Source organism: Saccostrea echinata, unplaced genomic scaffold (genome assembly GCF_033153115.1).
Source record: "Saccostrea echinata isolate AGI-Se365-2 ecotype Australia unplaced genomic scaffold, CSIRO_AGI_Sech_v1 ptg000077l, whole genome shotgun sequence".
Classification (NCBI taxonomy): domain Eukaryota; kingdom Metazoa; phylum Mollusca; class Bivalvia; order Ostreida; family Ostreidae; genus Saccostrea; species Saccostrea echinata.
This window is the reverse complement of record NW_026889826.1, coordinates 981440-1000757: the sequence shown is the minus strand read 5'-3', so window position 1 is coordinate 1000757 and position 19318 is coordinate 981440. Positions and strand designations below refer to the sequence as shown.

Genomic DNA, 19318 nt, shown 5'->3' with positions numbered 1-19318 from the left:
GATATACAGAATTATGTATCTTTGTGTAGTCTACTTGTGTGCCAAGTTATAATGAAATGAGATCAAAAATGTAGGAGGAGTAGCATTTTGAACGTATTTCAAGGAAATTTCTATTTTTAGTAACCATGGCAACACCGTTCATTGAAATCAAAAACCGATACACAAAATTATGTATCTTAGTATAGTCTATTTGTGTGCCAAGTTATAACGAAATCAGATCAAAACTGTAGGAGGAGTAGCGTTTTGAAAGTTTTTCAAGTAAATTTCTATTTTTAGTAACCATGGCAACACCGTTCATTGAAATCAAAAACCGATATACAGAATTATGTATCTTAGTGTAGTCTACTTGTGTGCTTAGTTATAATGAAATCAGACCAAAACTGTAGGAGGAGTAGCGTTTTGAAAGTTTTTCAAGGAAATTTCTATTTTTCGTAACCATGGCAACACCGTTCATTGAAATCAAAAACTGATACACAGAATTATGTATCTTAGTGTAGTCTACTTGTGTGCTAAGTTATATTGAAATCAGACCAAAACTGTAGGAGGAGTAGCGTTTTGAAAAATTGTTTACAGACGGACGGACGGACAGACAGACAGACAGACAGACGGACGGACGACGGACACCTTATTATCGCATAAGCTCTTCTGGTCTCTGACCAGTAGAGCTAAAAAAAAAAAACAACAAAAAAAAAAAAACAAGAAACATATACATGTATTTCTTTATTAGCCAACTAATTCACATAGTTAAAAGACACTGAAATGGAGAATAAAACGCTAATTTACTATTTGTGATGTTGTGTTGCCTGGCAGAGAGGTAAGTACTGCGCTGAGCAATCGACTGCCACCAGTTTTCCCAGAGAAGCCGTCGTAGCGGCACAGTAACTTAGCTGGTGAGAGCTGATTGAGTGAAACATGTTAGAGGGAACTGACTGAAGGTTAGATTCCCAAATCCAGTGGTTATTGTGGGAAGGATCAATAGCATCAACATAAAGCTCAGTGCGTGTCACCGACACATGATGTCCTACAAAGCATTAGATACTCTTGGTAATGCAATTCATAATATGCTGATTTTAATGTACAAACACAGTGCTATCTCTTTAAGATTAATCACTAAAACTGTCAATTTAAGTATCTAGTGATGGTCATTTTTTGAATTATAAAAGTATTATGGATTGTACGTATTTTACACAGTGTAAAATAAAATTGTTAATTTTCATAGCATTTTTATATATGGTGGGGAGGATCGTAGTGCTTATATTTCAACTGCTGGGATCTTGTGATTTTTGAGATTCGATCAAATTATTCAAATTGTAATTACAATATTCGACTCCTAGTTAATTATCTCTTAATTATGAAGATACAGACATTCACAAACAAAGAAATAAATTCCCCCGTCAAAAAACTTACCATGAGCGGTGACATGATGAGAGGTAACGTAATGGAGTATTCGGTCCATTGTCGAGGGATCTCTAAATGTCGCAAGGTGTCCACACTGTGACTCACAGTAGTGCTAAAATAGGAAAAATAAAATAATCAGAAATAAATAATTTATCATTTTGTTTGAATTTTGAAAAGTGCAAATTGCAGTAATCTCTTTACACCAACCAACCTTTGCTTGTATCCAGGACATTTTTGTCTTTCCTATATGGTAACATTCGTTATGATAAACGTAGTCAGTAGTAAACGGACAACTGTTCGAGTTGTATTTGCAAACTAAAAAAAATTGAATAAAAAATGAATCATTTTTTTACTATCTTATGAATTCATCATGGTAGAATGTCGGTAATCTTGCATTTTATTTTTGTAGTTTCCATAACATTACTCTTATGGCTACCGTAATGTTCTAAATACTTGCATCACTTATAAAAGATATTTCTTTGTTTCATTTTGGCAATTACATATACAAGAAAGAAATGAATAGTAAACTTTTGTATGTTTAATGCATTTGTTTTAGCAACCGTCTGGTATTTTCTACGAAAACATGTGGCTTACTATATTCATTCGGGTAACTTACCCTGCTGATTATAGAACTACATGTAGCTAGCCGGATTAAGATTTTTTTTTCAGTTTTATACCTCTAGCGGTGGTTGTAGGGACTGTTGTGGGCGTGGTTGGAGGGGGCGTGGTTTCTGGGACCAGCTGATGATGATTACACAGATCTCCATGACAACACCCTCCTGTCAATGACAGCTCTGGGTTCCCACTGGCCCGTCGTCCAAATATTGAACTTGCTTGTGTATGCAGGTTGTCACATATCTAAAGTAATGAGACAAGTTTTGACAATAAAAAAAGGAAAGATAATGATCTGTGATCAACCTTATAAATCATTTAAACAGTGCAAAACAAGAGCAGGGCAAAATACAGAAACACTAGAGGTGGGATCAAGTGCCTTAGAAAAGAAAAGCATCTCTTGTCGACCGGTGTCGCATAATATTTGGTCCGCCTCGTTTAAAGGTCCGGGGGGACCTAATACGATAACATATAAGGTCCGGCCTGCCTCTATAATAAAAGGTCCGCCTTCGGTTTAATATGCAGATTTTTCTCCTTTATTGATTCGAAATTAATTTGCTTTATTAATCTTTTTACATTATTTAAGGTATAGTTGTTATAAAAGTGTCCCTCCCAGCAAAATGGAGTTCCAGGGACGTACATGTATGTACATTGTATATATACTAAAAGGATTAAGTCTTGCGATATCTCGCTAGTTGCTGGATTTCGTTAGCCAATTTTAATTAATTATATTTCTAATGCTATGATATATCTCAGTACAAAACCTCAAATTATCTATCAAAAAATTATTCAAAATTTGATGTTAGCACTGATTAACTGTTAGCTCCTTATCGTAGTACATACCTCCCAGGTAGTGCACAAAACAAAAAATATGCAAAGATCTGTTGATCGAGTTACCTTATATGAAAATCATGTACGACATGTGTCTTTTATAGTTTGAGTGATATCAATATTATCATTGCAAAATAAATATATTATTATTGATAAAAAAAAATACATATATATAATACGCATACCTTCACTGGCACAATGTTCAGTATATGGTGTTCGTAAGTCCAACAATGATCATTTCATTACAGTCTATTTCCTAACAACGTTCGACTTCCACTTCCCAAAAAGAATTTTCATATCTTTCGAAATATATTTCATTATATCATCAATAATAATTATGCATAATTCTTACGATTCATATTTGTACCTAACTATAAAATCATTGGAGGGTCACTTTGACAGAGACTTGTGTTAAGGTGTACTAGCCTGTCCCGTTGTTGTTAAAACTACATGTCTGTGCTTTGAGGGGTAGGCCTATTGTCTCACCTGATGAAACTTGAAGTCGCATATCCCCCGTGTTATCCCCCGTGTTTTTATAACCATCGTTTCTTGTCCAGTTAAAGACTAACGATTATTTCATTCTACTTGATATTACCCCAGGGTTAACACTGGTTAAGGAAGATGTGCATTAATTGGCAAAATCAAACCAAAGTCAATCGAGTTGAACATTTTAAGCAATAAAACACCCCTCCCCAAAAAAAGGAAAACATTATAAATGGTGTTGTTGTATTTTTGGTGGGTGGGGTATAGCAAAATTATGCTGATACATGTCAAATAGTTTAAAAAGTACTGATGTTGTAGACTTTCCTACCGCATTAATATTTTTTCCCGGAAAAACGAGCTTGGGTTTAAAGACCCCTCCCCTTCTGGAAAATGAGCCTAGCATAGGATTTTATTTCCGGAATTTTTTTAAAAATATTGTTTATTTCATTCCCTACATTTTGTAGTTTTCATTTCTGACGTTTTAAATTTTCATCTCTGACATTTATCATCATAAAGTACTTTTTCGGCAATGACAACAAAATTGAAATTTCCCTTATAAAAAAATTAAAGAATAAATCAAGAATAATTCATTGATTTCCAAATAATAAGTTCTGCTTATATTTAAAAGAATCTTATGACGATTTTATCCTCGGACACATGTAAGTGTAAGTTGTGAATTTTTTTTTATCTTTTCAAATCAAGATAATCAGACTGAATTTGAGATCAGAAAGGTTTAGATAGAATTTATGACATACAGAAACTATGTTTGACGGAATAAAGTAATCAAAGTTGAGGAGATTCTGTCTTTCGGTGCTTTCAAACACATATAATTCAGTGGGCATTAAAATTTGGTGATCAAAAATTGCATGTTTTATTATTGAAATTATTGCGTTTTATTTCTAAACTTTGTATTTTTACTAAACTTAGTGTTGATTGTATTGTAAAATGAAAACTAAAAATGTCGGAAATGCAATGCAAAATTTCGGAAATGACATGCAGCGAGCTTGGAAGAAACAACCCCGGCTTTATTATCCACATAGGAAATACTCAGTACGCTTCAGTACAGAATTTTCTCCTTTTCCACCTTCTTACTAGGGAGAATCTTATCCACCCATACTATTTACAGAGGGGTTTTACAGAGCAACTTGACATGTATTTCCCCCTAAAATAAAAAGGAAAGTGTCTGTTGAGATCGTGACTGATATAAAAATTCATAAAACACCACCAAGTCGTGTTCTTTTGTTAATATTTTTTATATTTATTTTGATTTTGGTTTAAATTAGATTTTCTACGACTTTAAGAGGCTATTTCTTTTTTATTTATGTGTGTGTGATGGGGGTGGTGGGTGGGGGGGTGGGGGGTGGGGGGTTATAGTTCTCTTGTTGCACGTCATTAACATTACTAATTAAATAATAATGTATATCCTTGGTCCCTTCAGACAGATGTTTATGGTTGCATATAGATATACAATACAGTAGACACATCTCCTGCAAACGTACATAGAGTGGATAATTAATTGACATTAAAGTTTTGTCTTTTTGTCAGCATATTAAATGAAAAAAAGTACACTACTACATGTAGTATATATGCAATTCTTATGCACAATTAGGCCATTCCAAGAGTTTTCTAAGTTAATTTAGCGTCCATCCTAAAATTAAAAACCTAATTATCTTTTTACCCTGGAAAAACACACGAACCAACAAAGAAAAAAAAAACAATAGGAACTTACAGCATTTCCATAATTTTTGCTTTGTAAGTGAGATACATGTATGTGGGAAAAAAGAAAAACAGAGGGCGGACCTTTTATTATACTGCGTTTTAAGGTCCGCCCTGCCATTTTAACGAGTTTTTTTTTTAAGCTACGATAACTTTTAATAAACTCTGTTCAAAATATTCGCCTTGTAATAGTAAGATATCTGAAATACAGAGGGCGGACCTTTTATTATACTGCGTTTTAAGATCCGCCCTATCTCTAGTTTGTATGCTACGAAAGTAAACCCTGTTCAAAATTTTCGCCTTGTAATAGTAAGATATCTGAAATATAGAGGGCGGACCTTTTATTATATTGCGTTTTAAGGTCCACCCTGTCTCTGTCCCTAATTTTTATGCTACGAAAATAAACCCTATTCAAAATTTTCGCTATGTAATAGTAAGATATCTGAAATATAGAGGGCGGACCTTTTATTATATTGCGTTTTAAGGTCCGCCCTGCCATTCTGACTATTTTTTATGTTACGGAAATAAACCTTGTCCAAAATGTTTTCTTTCTAACAGTAAGACATCTGAATTATAGATGGCGGACCTTTAAATATATTGCGTTTTAAGGTCCGCCCTGCCTCTTTCTCTAGTTTTTATGCTACGGAAATAAACCCTGTTCAAAATTTTCGCCTTGTAATAGTAAGATATCTGAAATATAGAGGGCGGACCTTTTATTATACTGCGTTTTAAGGTCCGCCCTGTCTCTTTCTCTAGTTTGTATGCTACGAAAATAAACCCTGTTCAAAATGTTCGCCTTGTAATAGTAAGATATCTGAAATATAGAGGGCGGACCTTTTATTATATTGCGTTTTAAGGTCCGCCCTGTCTCTTTCTCTAATTTTTATGCTACGAAAATAAACCCTGTTCAAAATGTTCGCCTTGTAATAGTAAGATATCTGAAATACAGAGGGTGGACCTTTTATTATACTGCGTTTTAAGGTCCGCCCTATCTCTAGTTTGTATGCTACGAAAGTAAACCCTGTTCAAAATTTTCGCCTTGTAATAGTAAGATATCTGAAATATAGAGGGCGGACCTTTTATTATATTGCGTTTTAAGGTCCGCCCTGCCATTCTGACTATTTTTTATGTTACGGAAATAAACCTTGTCCAAAATGTTTTCTTTCTAACAGTAAGACATCTGAATTATAGATGGCGGACCTTTAAATATACTGCGTTTTAAGGTCCGCCCTGCCTCTTTCTCTAGTTTTTATGCTACGGAAATAAACCCTGTTCAAAATTTTCGCCTTGTAATAGTAAGATATCTGAAATATAGAGGGCGGACCTTTTATTATACTGCGTTTTAAGGTCCGCCCTGTCTCTTTCTCTAGTTTGTATGCTACGAAAATAAACCCTGTTCAAAATGTTCGCCTTGTAATAGTAAGATATCTGAAATATTGAGGGCGGACCTTTTATTATATTGCGTTTTAAGGTCCGCCCTGTCTCTTTCTCTAATTTTTATGCTACGAAAATAAACCCTGTTCAAAATGTTCGCCTTGTAATAGTAAGATATCTGAAATATAGAGGGCGGACCTTTTATTATACTGCGTTTTAAGGTCCGCCCTATCTCTAGTTTGTATGCTACGAAAATAAACCCTGTTCAAAATGTTCGCCTTGTAATAGTAAGATATCTGAAATATAGAGGGGCGGACCTTTTATTATATTGCGTTTTAAGGTCCGCCCTGTCTCTTTCTCTAATTTTTATGCTACGAAAATAAACCCTGTTCAAAATGTTCGCCTTGTAATAGTAAGATATCTGAAATATAGAGGGCGGACCTTTTATTATACTGCGTTTTAAGGTCCGCCCTATCTCTAGTTTGTATGCTACGAAAATAAACCCTGTTCAAAATTTTCGCCTTGTAATAGTAAGATATCTGAAATATAGAGGGCGGACCTTTTATTATACTGCGTTTTAAGGTCCGCCCTATCTCTAGTTTGTATGCTACGAAAATAAACCCTGTTCAAAATTTTCGCCTTGTAATAGTAAGATATCTGAAATATAGAGGGCGGACCTTTTATTATATTGCGTTTTAAGGTCCGCCCTGTCTCTGTCCCTAATTTTTATGCTACGAAAATAAACCCTATTCAAAATTTTCGCCTTGTAATAGTACGATATCTGAAAAACAGAGGGCAGACCTTTTATTATACTGCGTTTTAAGGTCCGCCCTGCCATTCTGACTATTTTTTATGTTACGGAAATAAACCTTGTCCAAAATGTTTTCTTTCTAACAGTAAGACATCTGAATTATAGAAGGCGGACCTTTAAATATACTGCGTTTTAAGGTCCGCCCTGCCGTTTTGACTAGTTTTTATGTTACGGAAATAAAACCTTGTCCAAAATGTTTGCTTTCTAACAGTAAGACGTCTAAATTATAGAGGGCGGACCTTTAAATATACTGCGTTTTAAGGTCAGCCCTGCTTCTTTCTCTAGTTTTTATGCTACGAAAATAAACCCTGTTCAAAATTTTCGCCTTGTAATAGTAAGATATCTGAAAAACAGAGGGCGGACCTTTTATTATACTGCGTTTTAAGGTCCGCCCTGTCATTTTGACTAGTTTTTATGTTACGGAAATATACCCTGTCCAAAATGTTTGCTTTCTAATGGTAAAATATCTGAAAAACAGAGGGCGGACCTTTTATTTTACTGCGTTTTAAGGTCCGCCCTGCCTCTTTCTCTAGTTTTTATGCTATGAAAATAAACCTGTTCAAAGTTATCGCCTAGTAATAGTACGATATCTGAAATACAGAAGGCGGGGCTTTTATTATACTGCGTTTTAAGGTCCGCCCTGCCCCTTTCTCTATTTTTCATGCTACAGAAAAAAAACCTGTCTATAATTTTCTCTTTGTAATAGATAGATCTAAACGGCGGATTAAGGTTTTACATAGGAATATCTAGGAAAAAAAATTCAAAAATCTTCTTCTTAAGAACAACGTCATGATTAGTCATATTAATATGGAAGCATCATCAGTTAGTGTAGATGTACGTTTGTTCAAATCATGACCCCCGGGGTAGGGTGGGGTCACAATGGGGGATCAAAGTTTTACATAGGATATATATATATCGAAAAATTTTCTCCACAAGAACAGTGAAGCCATCTTTAGTCAGATTGATATGGAAACATCCTCAGGTATTGTAGATTCAAATTTGTTTAAACCATGATAACAGGTCATATAAAATTAATTTTCCGCCGGAATATGGCTGAAATATAGCCGACTCGGCGTTAAACCCTAATCAATCAATCAATCAAACCATGACCCCCTAGGGGTAGGATGGGCCACAATGCACTATCAGGGATTAGCATGTGAATGTATAGGAAAAAAATTCTAAAACCTTTTTTTCAGGAACAACAAAGCCATGTTTAGTCACATTGATATAGAAGTATATTGAGGTAGTGTAAATTCAAGTTTGTTTAAATCATGACCCCGAGGGGTAGGGTGGGGCTAGCGCTATATCTATAAAAATCATGACACCTGGGGTAGGGTGGGGTCACAATAGTGATTAATGTTTTACATTGGAAGATATGTTAGAATAAATTTGCTGATGAAAAACAGCAGGGCCTTATTGACTCAGGTGAGCGTTGTGGCCCATGGGCCTCTTATTTTATGTCAAGGTCTTGGAAAATCGTAGGACGATTCTTTTATAAAAGGCAGTGACGAATCGAATGTATAATGGTAGTACAATGTATATTTATCTAGAATATATTCACCACATACAATCAAAAGATACGTTCAGATTTATTATCCATGTATATCACAAAAATGTTATGTTAGAATGATCATTAGTTGTACTGTATCCGTATCTATAGACTTTGATTCATATAGCATGAAAAAGAGGGAGTATTTGTTTCTGTATTCACACAATGAATTGGGAAAATAATCACCTTAAAAATAAGAAAGGGGTTCATCAACACTACGTACATAATGTATGTGGTAAATGCCTTGTGTAACAAGTAAAAAGAAATCTGTAATACACCAGGTGGTGTTTATTTTCTACGTACTTGATACGCAAGGAGCAGATGGAAATTTAAAGAAGGTGTTATTGCCACCCCTCCCCCTCTTCCTCACCTGAGATGCAATGTATTACCGGAAATTTCTCCAGCCACTACCGAAATTATTCATATTACATGCGCAGATCTGGGGGGGGGGAGTCGGGGGGACCCCCCCATCTGGAATTTGCAGAGTTATTAAAAGTATATACTGAAGTAATGACTTTGGGCCCCCTTAGAAAACGTGGACCCTACCATCACCACCACGAAATAGGTGTTTTTCACGTTTTGGAAATGGAAATGGAATTGGATTTTACGTTTTTTTTTTCTTCCTTGACAAGAAATTTTTGGGTTAGAAATTTTTTTGACTGGGATGCCCCCCCCCCCCCTGGAAAAATTCTTGATCCGCGCCTGTATAATCATTATTCAAAATTGTTAGGTTATATCCGAAACAACATATGTGCAATGTATAGCATTTATGAAAATCGAACTTCAAATATTCTGTCATGACTACATGAGACCGATTGTATTATTTCCTCCATGGTTACCACGGAGAATGACTAAGGACTTCGAAAAGAATAATTTAAGGAGATTGGCAAAGTTCCCAGCTTTCGCAAAAAAATTTTCAAAAACTCTTGAGCAGGTGTAGTGGTACTAAACAATACACTTTATTGGTTTTCACCGCGTAGAAAATTCTACACGGGAGATCACTCTCAATCAAGCTCCAGACAGCTCAGTATTACTCCATATCATTATTCGTAGGGAAAGAAGTCCCGGAGAGTATGGAGTATGAATCTCAGTCATACTCCATACAGTGTCAATATTTAATTCTCCGGGACTACTTGGTATGGAGTTGTAGCGTAACGTAATACTGAGCTGTCTGCAGCTTTGACTCTCATGATGGAAAACCCCATGAATTACCTTTTCTCTCCGGATAACCGTGAGTTGCCACTTTCCATAAATGAATAAAATAAATAATCATAAATAATCAGCGTTTTATAAAAGAAATATATTTTTGATTTAAAATTAGACTGAAACGCTTCTAGTCGATATCACGAAAATGTACATATCATGTAGCTTGAAATGGGAAATATGACGCACGCTTGACAACGTCCCCAGAAACAATCAGTCAGTATATTTCTGGGTGCATTTGGGGGGGGGGGTTATAGCACAAATTAATGTAGAAAATAGAAATTCCTTGATACGCAAAAAAAAAAAGGAAGAGGATCAACTGATGTTCCCTCCCCCTTCCCCCGTTCATACAGACGTGAGATACATAAATGACTTGTATATAGAACTGGACATTCAACTTTGCCCAAAATGCTTCATGTTGGTAAAAAAAGAAAATATTTTACAATAATGATTTCAAATTTTAATCGGTCATGCAATACAGCATGCTGGATTATCCCACAGTCTGTCTATTATAGTCACAGTAAAATGTGTAATTTCTTTTTCTTTCTTTTTCTTTTGGCAAAAAAAAAAAAAAAAAAAAAAAAAAAAAATACAAAAAAATACAAAAATGAAATATTATTTCATATGTAGTTCATTATGACGAGGAAGAGTGATATTTTTATAAGAAAGAATTAAATCCAAACCATGATTATACTTTAAATCTGATGTATATGTTTTCAATATTGAATTACAGGTTTTAAGCTTTAACATTACATGTATTTTGTTTCTGCAGTAAATACAGATCGAATACAACATTAGGCTATATATTACCCTATCCACAAATAAAGGGCAAAATATTATTATAAACTGAAAACAAGTTAATTGTAAAAACTAAAGGGAAACATATACATACTTTTATTTTTTATCGGTCTTAGTATTAAACTCTACACTTGGAATAAGAAATTTCTTTAAATATTGTAATAAAAATAGACTATATATAATTAAATAATTATATCACATTTTTGATGTGTACGCATGAATATCATAATAGTATTATAATTTGTTCTTCAGCATAATGTATTAAAATAGAGAATTCATATCTATTGATTTAAAGCAAACACATGACCATTACATTGTCATTGCTCTCTGCCGCGGGCTCTACCTGCGGGTACCTGTCAGGTATACGAATACTTCACACCCCCATTGTTTTATTGCCTATACACACCGGCAGATTTCACACCTTTAATCGTCCTAATTTACACAAAGCAAATGCTGGGGGAAAACAAACACAAGCCCAATAAATGCGACATTTTTTTTTTAAATCATTGCCCTAAACGGTATTGCTAAAAGCACACTAAACATGGAGTACCCCGGTAGCAATTCCTGCCCTAAGAGATATGTTGTACAAAAAAATAAACACAACAGCTAGGGTAAATCCTTAATCTTTCTTCATATGATGTAAACAAACTCTCTTTAATTTTATGTGTTTAAGTCAAGATTAAAACATTTTGCACCACCCGGACCTTTAAACTTAGGTGGACCTTTTCTTATACGGGCCGGACCTTTTCTTATAAAAGGCGGACCTTATATGTTATCGTATTAGGTCCCCCCGGACCTTTAAACGAGGCGGACCAAATATTATGCGACACCGGTCACACCCGCCTTGAGTTCTCTGCATTAGTCAGGTAAATGGTGTAATCCGGAGTCAAAGTAAGAATACAAAATAATTGATATGAAAGATGGCGGTCAAAAGGCGACCCATCAATAAGTTGTATTTGCAAGCAAGGTAATGATAGCAACCTTGGAATTCGCGAAATGAAAACTTTAAACGAGACTGTAGAGAGCCATATAACATCAATTTATTTATCAATAGCTGCCTCTGTTTTCAAAATGATCGTACTCATAACATGCTCTTGCCTATCGAATTAGTTGAAAAACATTAACTCAATATGTAGGTGAAAGTGAAATACTCCTACTTAAATAGGGGAAGCTGATTTCATCCCGCTTGTCAAGTTATGTGACTAGTTTTCGGCTGAGGTGTCTCTAGTCAGTCAATTAAAAATAGTTTCTCAGGTGGCTTTTATTTCGAGTTCGCTAGGCTATATAAAGTCAAAATATGAATGAAAGTAATCAATGTTAAGTGATTAAATTCGTCGTTATCTATAAATATAAAACTGAATGCCACATAAAGAGATTTTTTATCTTCACATGTAAGTTTTTGATAAAAAAAACATGCTTTATGAAAATAGTAACATAACTTATAAGATATGCATGTCAAACGTTCACTAGTGAATCAACGATAATCATAGAAAAAATGTCATAAAAGTTTTGAAAAAAAAATAATGCACTAAAATGATTTTTTCCATAATAATTGTACTAAATAACACATATTAAGTTATTATTAACACGTAGGAGGAACTTTTACTTGCTGATATGAACATATTTAATTATCATTGATAAATGGTATCTGAATATGAAACAATAGAAAGAAATCTTTGCATGTATTTCATACATGTACTAGTTCTCCAGAATGTTTTCATAACAAGGAAAATGTTCTCTTCAGAGGGTGGAAAGTTACTAAAGTTTTCTAAGACATTTGATATATACCCTTTGATGAACACATCCAAGTCGGTAGCCATGTTCCAGGTTGAAGTTCAAAGTTTCCAGTGTATAACAAACCTAAATAAAGGAAAATAAAATTAATTTAAAAGATAATTTCATTGAAAAAATCATTGCTATCAGAACAAATGTATTTAAAAAAAGTTGTCTGATAAACACGATTTCAGCAATATCTTATCATAGAAATATTTTATCAAACTCACCTCCCCTGGATCGCAGACACGTGACACAGTGCAGTTCTCGGTTGACGAGACATGTTCACATTCATAACACTCACCTTAAAACAGGTAACAAGATAGTAATTAATGATCAACATTTTTTGAGCGCTATTGTTAAAGGAGTTAAATAAGGAGATGCACAAATTAAAAAAAAAGAGATATATTCCAAATGCCCTTCATTATTATAATTCATGTAAAATATGTTTGACAAAAGTGAAGATAACGAACAATGATCAGTCCCATAAATCGTAAAAACAATTAAACAAAACGAAAACAGGGCAAAAACACGGACCCCCGGAAACATCAAAGGTAGGGTAAGGTATCTAGGAGGAGGAAACATCCAACAGACAGTTGGAAGACCTGGTATTTAAAGACTATATTGTTATTGTCAATAAGGAACTTCAGCATCTTTAAACATTGACTTTAAAATGCATGTGTACTAGTGCGTACGTAGAATTAAAATGATTTTTAACAAATCAAGTTGATATTGTAGATTTTTTTAAAAAAAATTGGACCTCCAATTTCTTATAGAAGAACGTGTTCTTAAAATTTACCATCAGGAATTGTTTCACAGAGTTTAAAAGGCAGGTTTTAATTTTCAGGATTATGAAAAAAAATTGTGATAACAAATTTTCTAAAAGTTCTTCTGCGGTTTTAGAATTCACAGTTGATTTGCACATTTTCTTGGATATGCTGAGGCATAGAACATCATTGTTTCTCCTTTACAGCAATTGATAATGCTTTGAATGAACAAAGATAGTGGCAGAAAAAAATTACTTGACACTGAAATATATCTATGTAACGATTTTAGTATATGCTCTCTCTCTCTCTCTCTATATATATATACTTAAGGCGAGGCGATACAACAAGTATTACGTAATTTGTAAAGAATCAAGAGTATGAATGCACCCCTATTCTATGCATGTATTATAAAATTTTCAATTAAAAGGTTTTCCCTATATGTCATATACGAGTAAATCATGACTTTAGTTAGCAAAAAGTTTTTCTTCATACGAGTCACACTCCAGTTAAAGAGGCTGGGGGGTTGTGGCCATTTTTAGACTATATTGATCTCCTTTGGAAGAAGAGCTCCATATGAAGATATAGAAAATGATCAAATTTTTAAACTAAAATTTTTGAAATTTTTCTTTGTCAAATGATAGTTGACAGCTTAAGATATCATATCTAAAAAATGAAGTTAAATCTGGTGGTTAATTTGTGGTTAATTTGTTGACCCCCCAGCCTCCTTAATTAAACAATTTGAAGTGGTTTGGTTCTTCTGTAGTATAAGTGATTCAAAAGAGCATTTACTTACAAGAGATTAATAGTAAAACTCTACAAAAACGATCAACACAATGCATGCATAAAATGTGAACTACACTGCATATAAATGTTTGAAAATAATGCGTTGAACTTCAGCTCTTAGACTTTCGTATATTGTATATAATTCCAACAAAGCTACATATCGCCCCTCAGTCAAAAGTATTTCGCAGAAGTTGCTAATTCAATTTTAAAACATATTTTTCAGATAACATAAACCGAAAGAATTTTCATAAGAAAGTCTTCATGAGGCCCCTTCCTTCCCATTTTCCAAAGAGAAAAAGACTCCTACTCACTGCATTTTCCACACAGTCTTGGACATATGTGATCAGCTATACAGTCATCATTACACATGTGAGTATTAATGGTGAATAGTAACGTACACGCCAGGTTGTCGGCGTCAGCACATACAGATGATCCACTCTGACGCTTAACAGCTTGGATTAGAACAAAAATCCAATAACTGAGAACAAACTTAAGTCAAATTATGATTTTGAATAGCATGATTCTTTTTTAACAAATTAAAAATCGCGGGTATATATTTTAACACTCAATTACAAACATTATGAAAACTTTTTTATTTTCAAATTAAAAAAAAAATTATACTAATTTGAAATCTTGACTTTTAGTTGAGACATTAGTAATATTTTCAATACATTTCTGAACTTTCTACGAAAATGTTTGTTGTCAATAGGCGAAAGGGCCAATGTGTCATTTGGTGAGAGAATTTACTCATTCCATCGTGTTGAAACAAGTTTTATTACATTCATTGCTTGATAATTTAATTTTTGCAATTAGATATCGTAGAAAAATGTGTGACACGCTCAATATTTCAAATACAGTGATAAAGACTGAAAATAATCAACTGTGACCAACAAGAAAGGATGTTTTTTAATTCAAAAGAAGCCTAGCACACAATTTTGATTATTCATTATTCTAACTATTTTTTCGATATAAGTGGAAATTATACAAGTTAAAAAAATGATTTAAAAACATAATTCTTAATTTATAAAATATTTTTGGACGTCGTACCTGTATCAGGGGATTTGACCTCTAACTCTCTCTTACTGCCGCCATTTTGATTACAGAGGTCTGACGTACAGCAAGATGTTCCTGCTCTTTTGCTCATTGAACGCTTTCCATAATGAGAACATACCTACAAGATGAAAATAAGGTCTTTTGGGGTTATCAAAAAAGTCCTTGGATTTTGCACTAAGCACAGGATTTTCGACTGTTTAACGAAATTATTTCTGATGGTAAAATTTTCTTGTTGAATATCCCCTTAGGTTGACAAATGGGACGGAAATAACTCCTTGATCATTTGCAAAGAGTGTATTTTATAGGATTAGATTTTTTCAACGATCAGAAATATATTTAGTGGCAACATTTTAATAGCTGTGTTCACAAAGACCTGGAATTGGGATATATTAAAACCAGTTTACTCACCGCTTTAGGGGCACAACCAAGCTTATAGACCTCTCGGAAATCATTTGTGAATGATGCTGCAGATATACATTGCTAAAAAGAAATACACGAAATGCAGTATCTAGTTTGAAGAGTTATTGTTTTTAAAAATAAAAATAATTGCTTTTAAATGAAAATATTCATTACGTAGTCCTGGCTTGGACACTCAATGGTAGTGTTACACATCTGTGATGATGAAATATCTGCACAGGAATAACATCTTAATGCTGTAAAGATAGAATAAAAATGTATTGGGGTTTTTGATTTCCTTCTCCAATTAATGGTTTCTTTTTCAAGCTTTTAAATTGATATGTTGAAACATCAGATCTATTGTTTCATATTTATGATGGATATTAGTAAAAAAGCATATTGTGCTGATGAAAATGGAACAATATAATATTAGCTCTTAAAACAGATATAAACGTACTCACTGATATTATCATATGTTCCTTTCCAAATTCAAACAGAAATTGATTTTTTTTTAATGTAACAGGTGATTTTGAACCAACATAAATGTGTTCTTGTAGAATTGTAATATTACCATGTACTAAGTAAGATATAGTCACATAAACACCCCTTACAACAATATATCTACAAGAAATAATAAACCTTGTACTTATGTTGATTCTACAATTTTTGATGCTGAATAAAAAGTCGGCACAGAAATTTTCCTCATTCATACTGTTATGGATAACATTTTACATATAGTTAAAGTACTTACGACAGAGGCCACAGTAACGCTGACATATAGAGGCATAACACGTGTCGTTACACATGTTTGGTTTTGAGGAGGCCAGACGCTGGCATGCTGCCGTGTCCATGTCATCACAGGCATAACACGTCACAGCGAGACATATCACACCTTCAAAAAAAGAGGCCATGTAATTAAAAGGTCCAGATATTTATCAGTCAAACCACATATCTTTTTATGTGTGTTTATCAATACAGGACCAAAAGATAAGGTAATATTTTGTTTCACTGGAATTGAAATGTATGTTTTTGAAAGTAGAAAGAAACAGAACATGCTAGTAAATATCTTTCTTTTAAATATATAATGGAATTTTCATTTCCTCTTTAGTAGCCCAATTTAAACATGTAAATCATAGCAAAATAAACAAAAAAAATCTACAGGATATAAAACACAAGATGCCCATGGGCCACAACGCTCACCTGAGTAACTTTGGCCCTGCTGTTCTTCACCAGATTTCCCCCCTTGTAATACCTATTGTGGCCCCAACAAAGCCCGGGGGACATGACTTGAACAAATTAGAATCTACACTATCCCAGGATGCTTCCACATAAGTTTCAGCTTTTCTGGCCCACTGGTTCTTGAGAAGAAGATTTTCAATGATTTTTCCTATATATTTTAATGTAAAACTTTGATTCCCTAATGTAAAAGAAGATTCCCTTTTGTGGACCCGCCCTACCCCGAGGACATGATTTGAACAATTTAGAATCTTCACTAACACAGGATGCTTCCACATAAGTTTCAGCTTTTCTGGCAGACTGGTTCTTGAGAAGAAGATTTTAAAATATTTTTTCTATATATTTCAATGTAAAACTTTAATTCCCTATTGTGGCCCCGCCTACCCCGGGGTCATGATTTGGACAATTTAGAATCTACACTACCCAAGGATGCTGCCACATAAGTTTCAGCTTTTCTGGCCCACTGGTCTTGAGAAGAAGATTTTTAAAGATTTTTCCCATATGTTTCAATATAAAACAATGAGAAGATGATTTTTAATGACCCCACCCTATTTTTGTCTTTCCTTGATTATCTCCCCTTGTAAGGGCACTTGGTCCTTCAATTTAACAATTTAAACTTCTCCTTACCCAAGGATGCTTTGTACCAACTTTGATTAACATTGGCCCAGTGGTTCTTGAGAAGAAGTTGAAAATGTGAAAAGGTTACAGACGGAAGGACGAACAGACAGACAGACAACGGACAACGGGTGATCAGAAAAGCTCATTTGAGCTTTCAGCTCAGGTGAGCTAAAAATAGACGAGAAAGTTTTGAAGATTTCAAAAAATGTTTCTGGTCTAATTCTAAATGTTTGTCAAACAAAGAAAGCCTGTTGCGTAAATAAAATCTTATATACGTGTCGATAGTTGTGCAATAAATATGAGGCACTCAAAAAATTCGAAAAAAGTACAAAAATGGAGTTTATACATATGCAAATTAGATAAAATAGCGTCTAGTGTATGGTAAACAATACAATATTATCCTTTGTTAAGAGTTTAAGGTATTTTCCTGACTCAAAGAGATTATTCCTTGGACTTTCACGTTTTCAAAATATGGACCTGAAACGATTTTCAGACTAATGTAAAACCAAGACTACGCATATAATACGTTTTTATGTCCATACGTTTAAATTGTGTCTATTAACGTAATAAGTAAACGTTTAAAATACTTTTAATAGAAGTTCCTGTGGTATACAATTTAAAAGATAAAATGACTCTGTGTGTGTGTGTGTGTGTGTGTGTGTGTGAGTGAATAAGACATTAGACTTACCAATGATGATCTTCCACATGTCAACCATGTTGTAAAATTTACCACGATAAAATTCACGAATGAAGATAAGAACAAACGATGTGATATACATTCAGGTAAGCGTGGTTAATTCTTGTTGATATATGCGGTACTAGTATTGTATTAAATACAGTAACGTAATATATACACAAATATACAAAATGATCAAGTCACTGGTATTTTCTATAATAAAAAAAAGTATATCTTACAGCTAAGAATTAGGAAAAAAAAGTTTACGAAAAGCAACTTAATATTTTAAATTACGTCATCTGATGTGAAATGAGTAGTTTTGTGAAGAGATGGCAAAAGTTCATCATCTTTCTGTCCAGAAGTTTTGAATCATAAATGATTTTTAAAATGTATGGTAGAAAGTAAGAGGTGAATATAACAAACAGCGATATATTTAAAAAAAAATCTACAGATAATACGAATCTGTGAACAGAGCATTAAACATTGACTCTCCCAGAAATTCCAGAGGTGGGATCAGGTGCCTAGAAGGAGTAAACATCCCCATGTTGACCGGACACACCCGCTGTGAGCTCTATATAATGATCAGGTAGATGGGATATCCCGTAGTCATTTTAGTTTAAAAACAAAGGTCTAACAACTACAGTAAAACATGTCAGCCAAAATATGAACCAATGATAGATTATATTTTTTAATAAGGTCATTATAACGAACATAGAATATATGAAATGCTGATTTTAATCGTGGTTGTTGAAATCCCTTTAACATCAACTTATCTGTCAGTAACATGCCTCTTTTAAAAATCTGATCGTACTCAGAGCATGCTCTTGAAAAGGGAATAAGCTGGGTACACACCAAATGCAGGTGATAGCGGAATATTACTACAAGAAAAAGGAAAGTTGACGCTGAAAACGCTGAAATCTCGTTTGTAATACAGTTTAGTTTTTAGTTTCGCCCTTATTGTCTATAGTCTGTAAAACATCCAAATATGAAATATATGTGGCAGACTCTAAATTGTCTGTTATTTCAAGTTCACTGGGATATATCCAGTCTACACATGAATGGAAGTTTTAATTAATTAAACGTCGTCGATATGTCTCACTGATTGTCGAAGTGAAGACAACAGCAAGTGTTTCTTCTTCGCATGTAGAAGTTTTTGAATAAATTCTGCTTCATAAGTATACAAAAACAAGTTATTTTAAAATTTCTTAAAGTTCTTTTGGGATTTTGAGAATCCACTTCTA

The 19318-nt window shown here is 33.8% G+C and overlaps 1 protein-coding gene across 1 annotated transcript; it reads right to left on the bottom strand.

Annotated features, from left to right (window-relative positions):
- Positions 1–707: 707 nt before the first annotated feature.
- On the bottom strand, positions 708–18117 carry LOC133176592 (uncharacterized). The gene is made up of 12 exons (XM_061311706.1): positions 18090–18117; positions 16299–16439; positions 15725–15804; positions 15560–15631; positions 15146–15269; positions 14410–14550; positions 12779–12852; positions 12564–12635; positions 2076–2256; positions 1610–1713; positions 1408–1510; positions 708–1021 (listed from the first exon to the last, which is right to left on the bottom strand). Exons 1-12 carry the CDS (start codon positions 18115–18117, stop codon positions 783–785), a joined length of 1359 nt encoding a protein of 452 aa, XP_061167690.1. The 3' UTR covers positions 708–782.
- Positions 18118–19318: the final 1201 nt, after the last annotated feature.

Excerpts from the sequence above, each read along its gene's own strand:
- LOC133176592 (XM_061311706.1), bottom strand. The coding sequence starts at position 18,117 with ATGGTTGACATGTGGAAGATCATCATTG. Across the intron at positions 2,257-12,563 it reads TTGGATGTGTTCATCAAAGG|ATATGTGACAACCTGCATAC; the intron begins GTATATATCAAA and ends TCATTACTTTAG. Across the intron at positions 1,714-2,075 it reads CCCTACAACCACCGCTAGAG|TTTGCAAATACAACTCGAAC; the intron begins GTATAAAACTGA and ends AATTTTTTTTAG.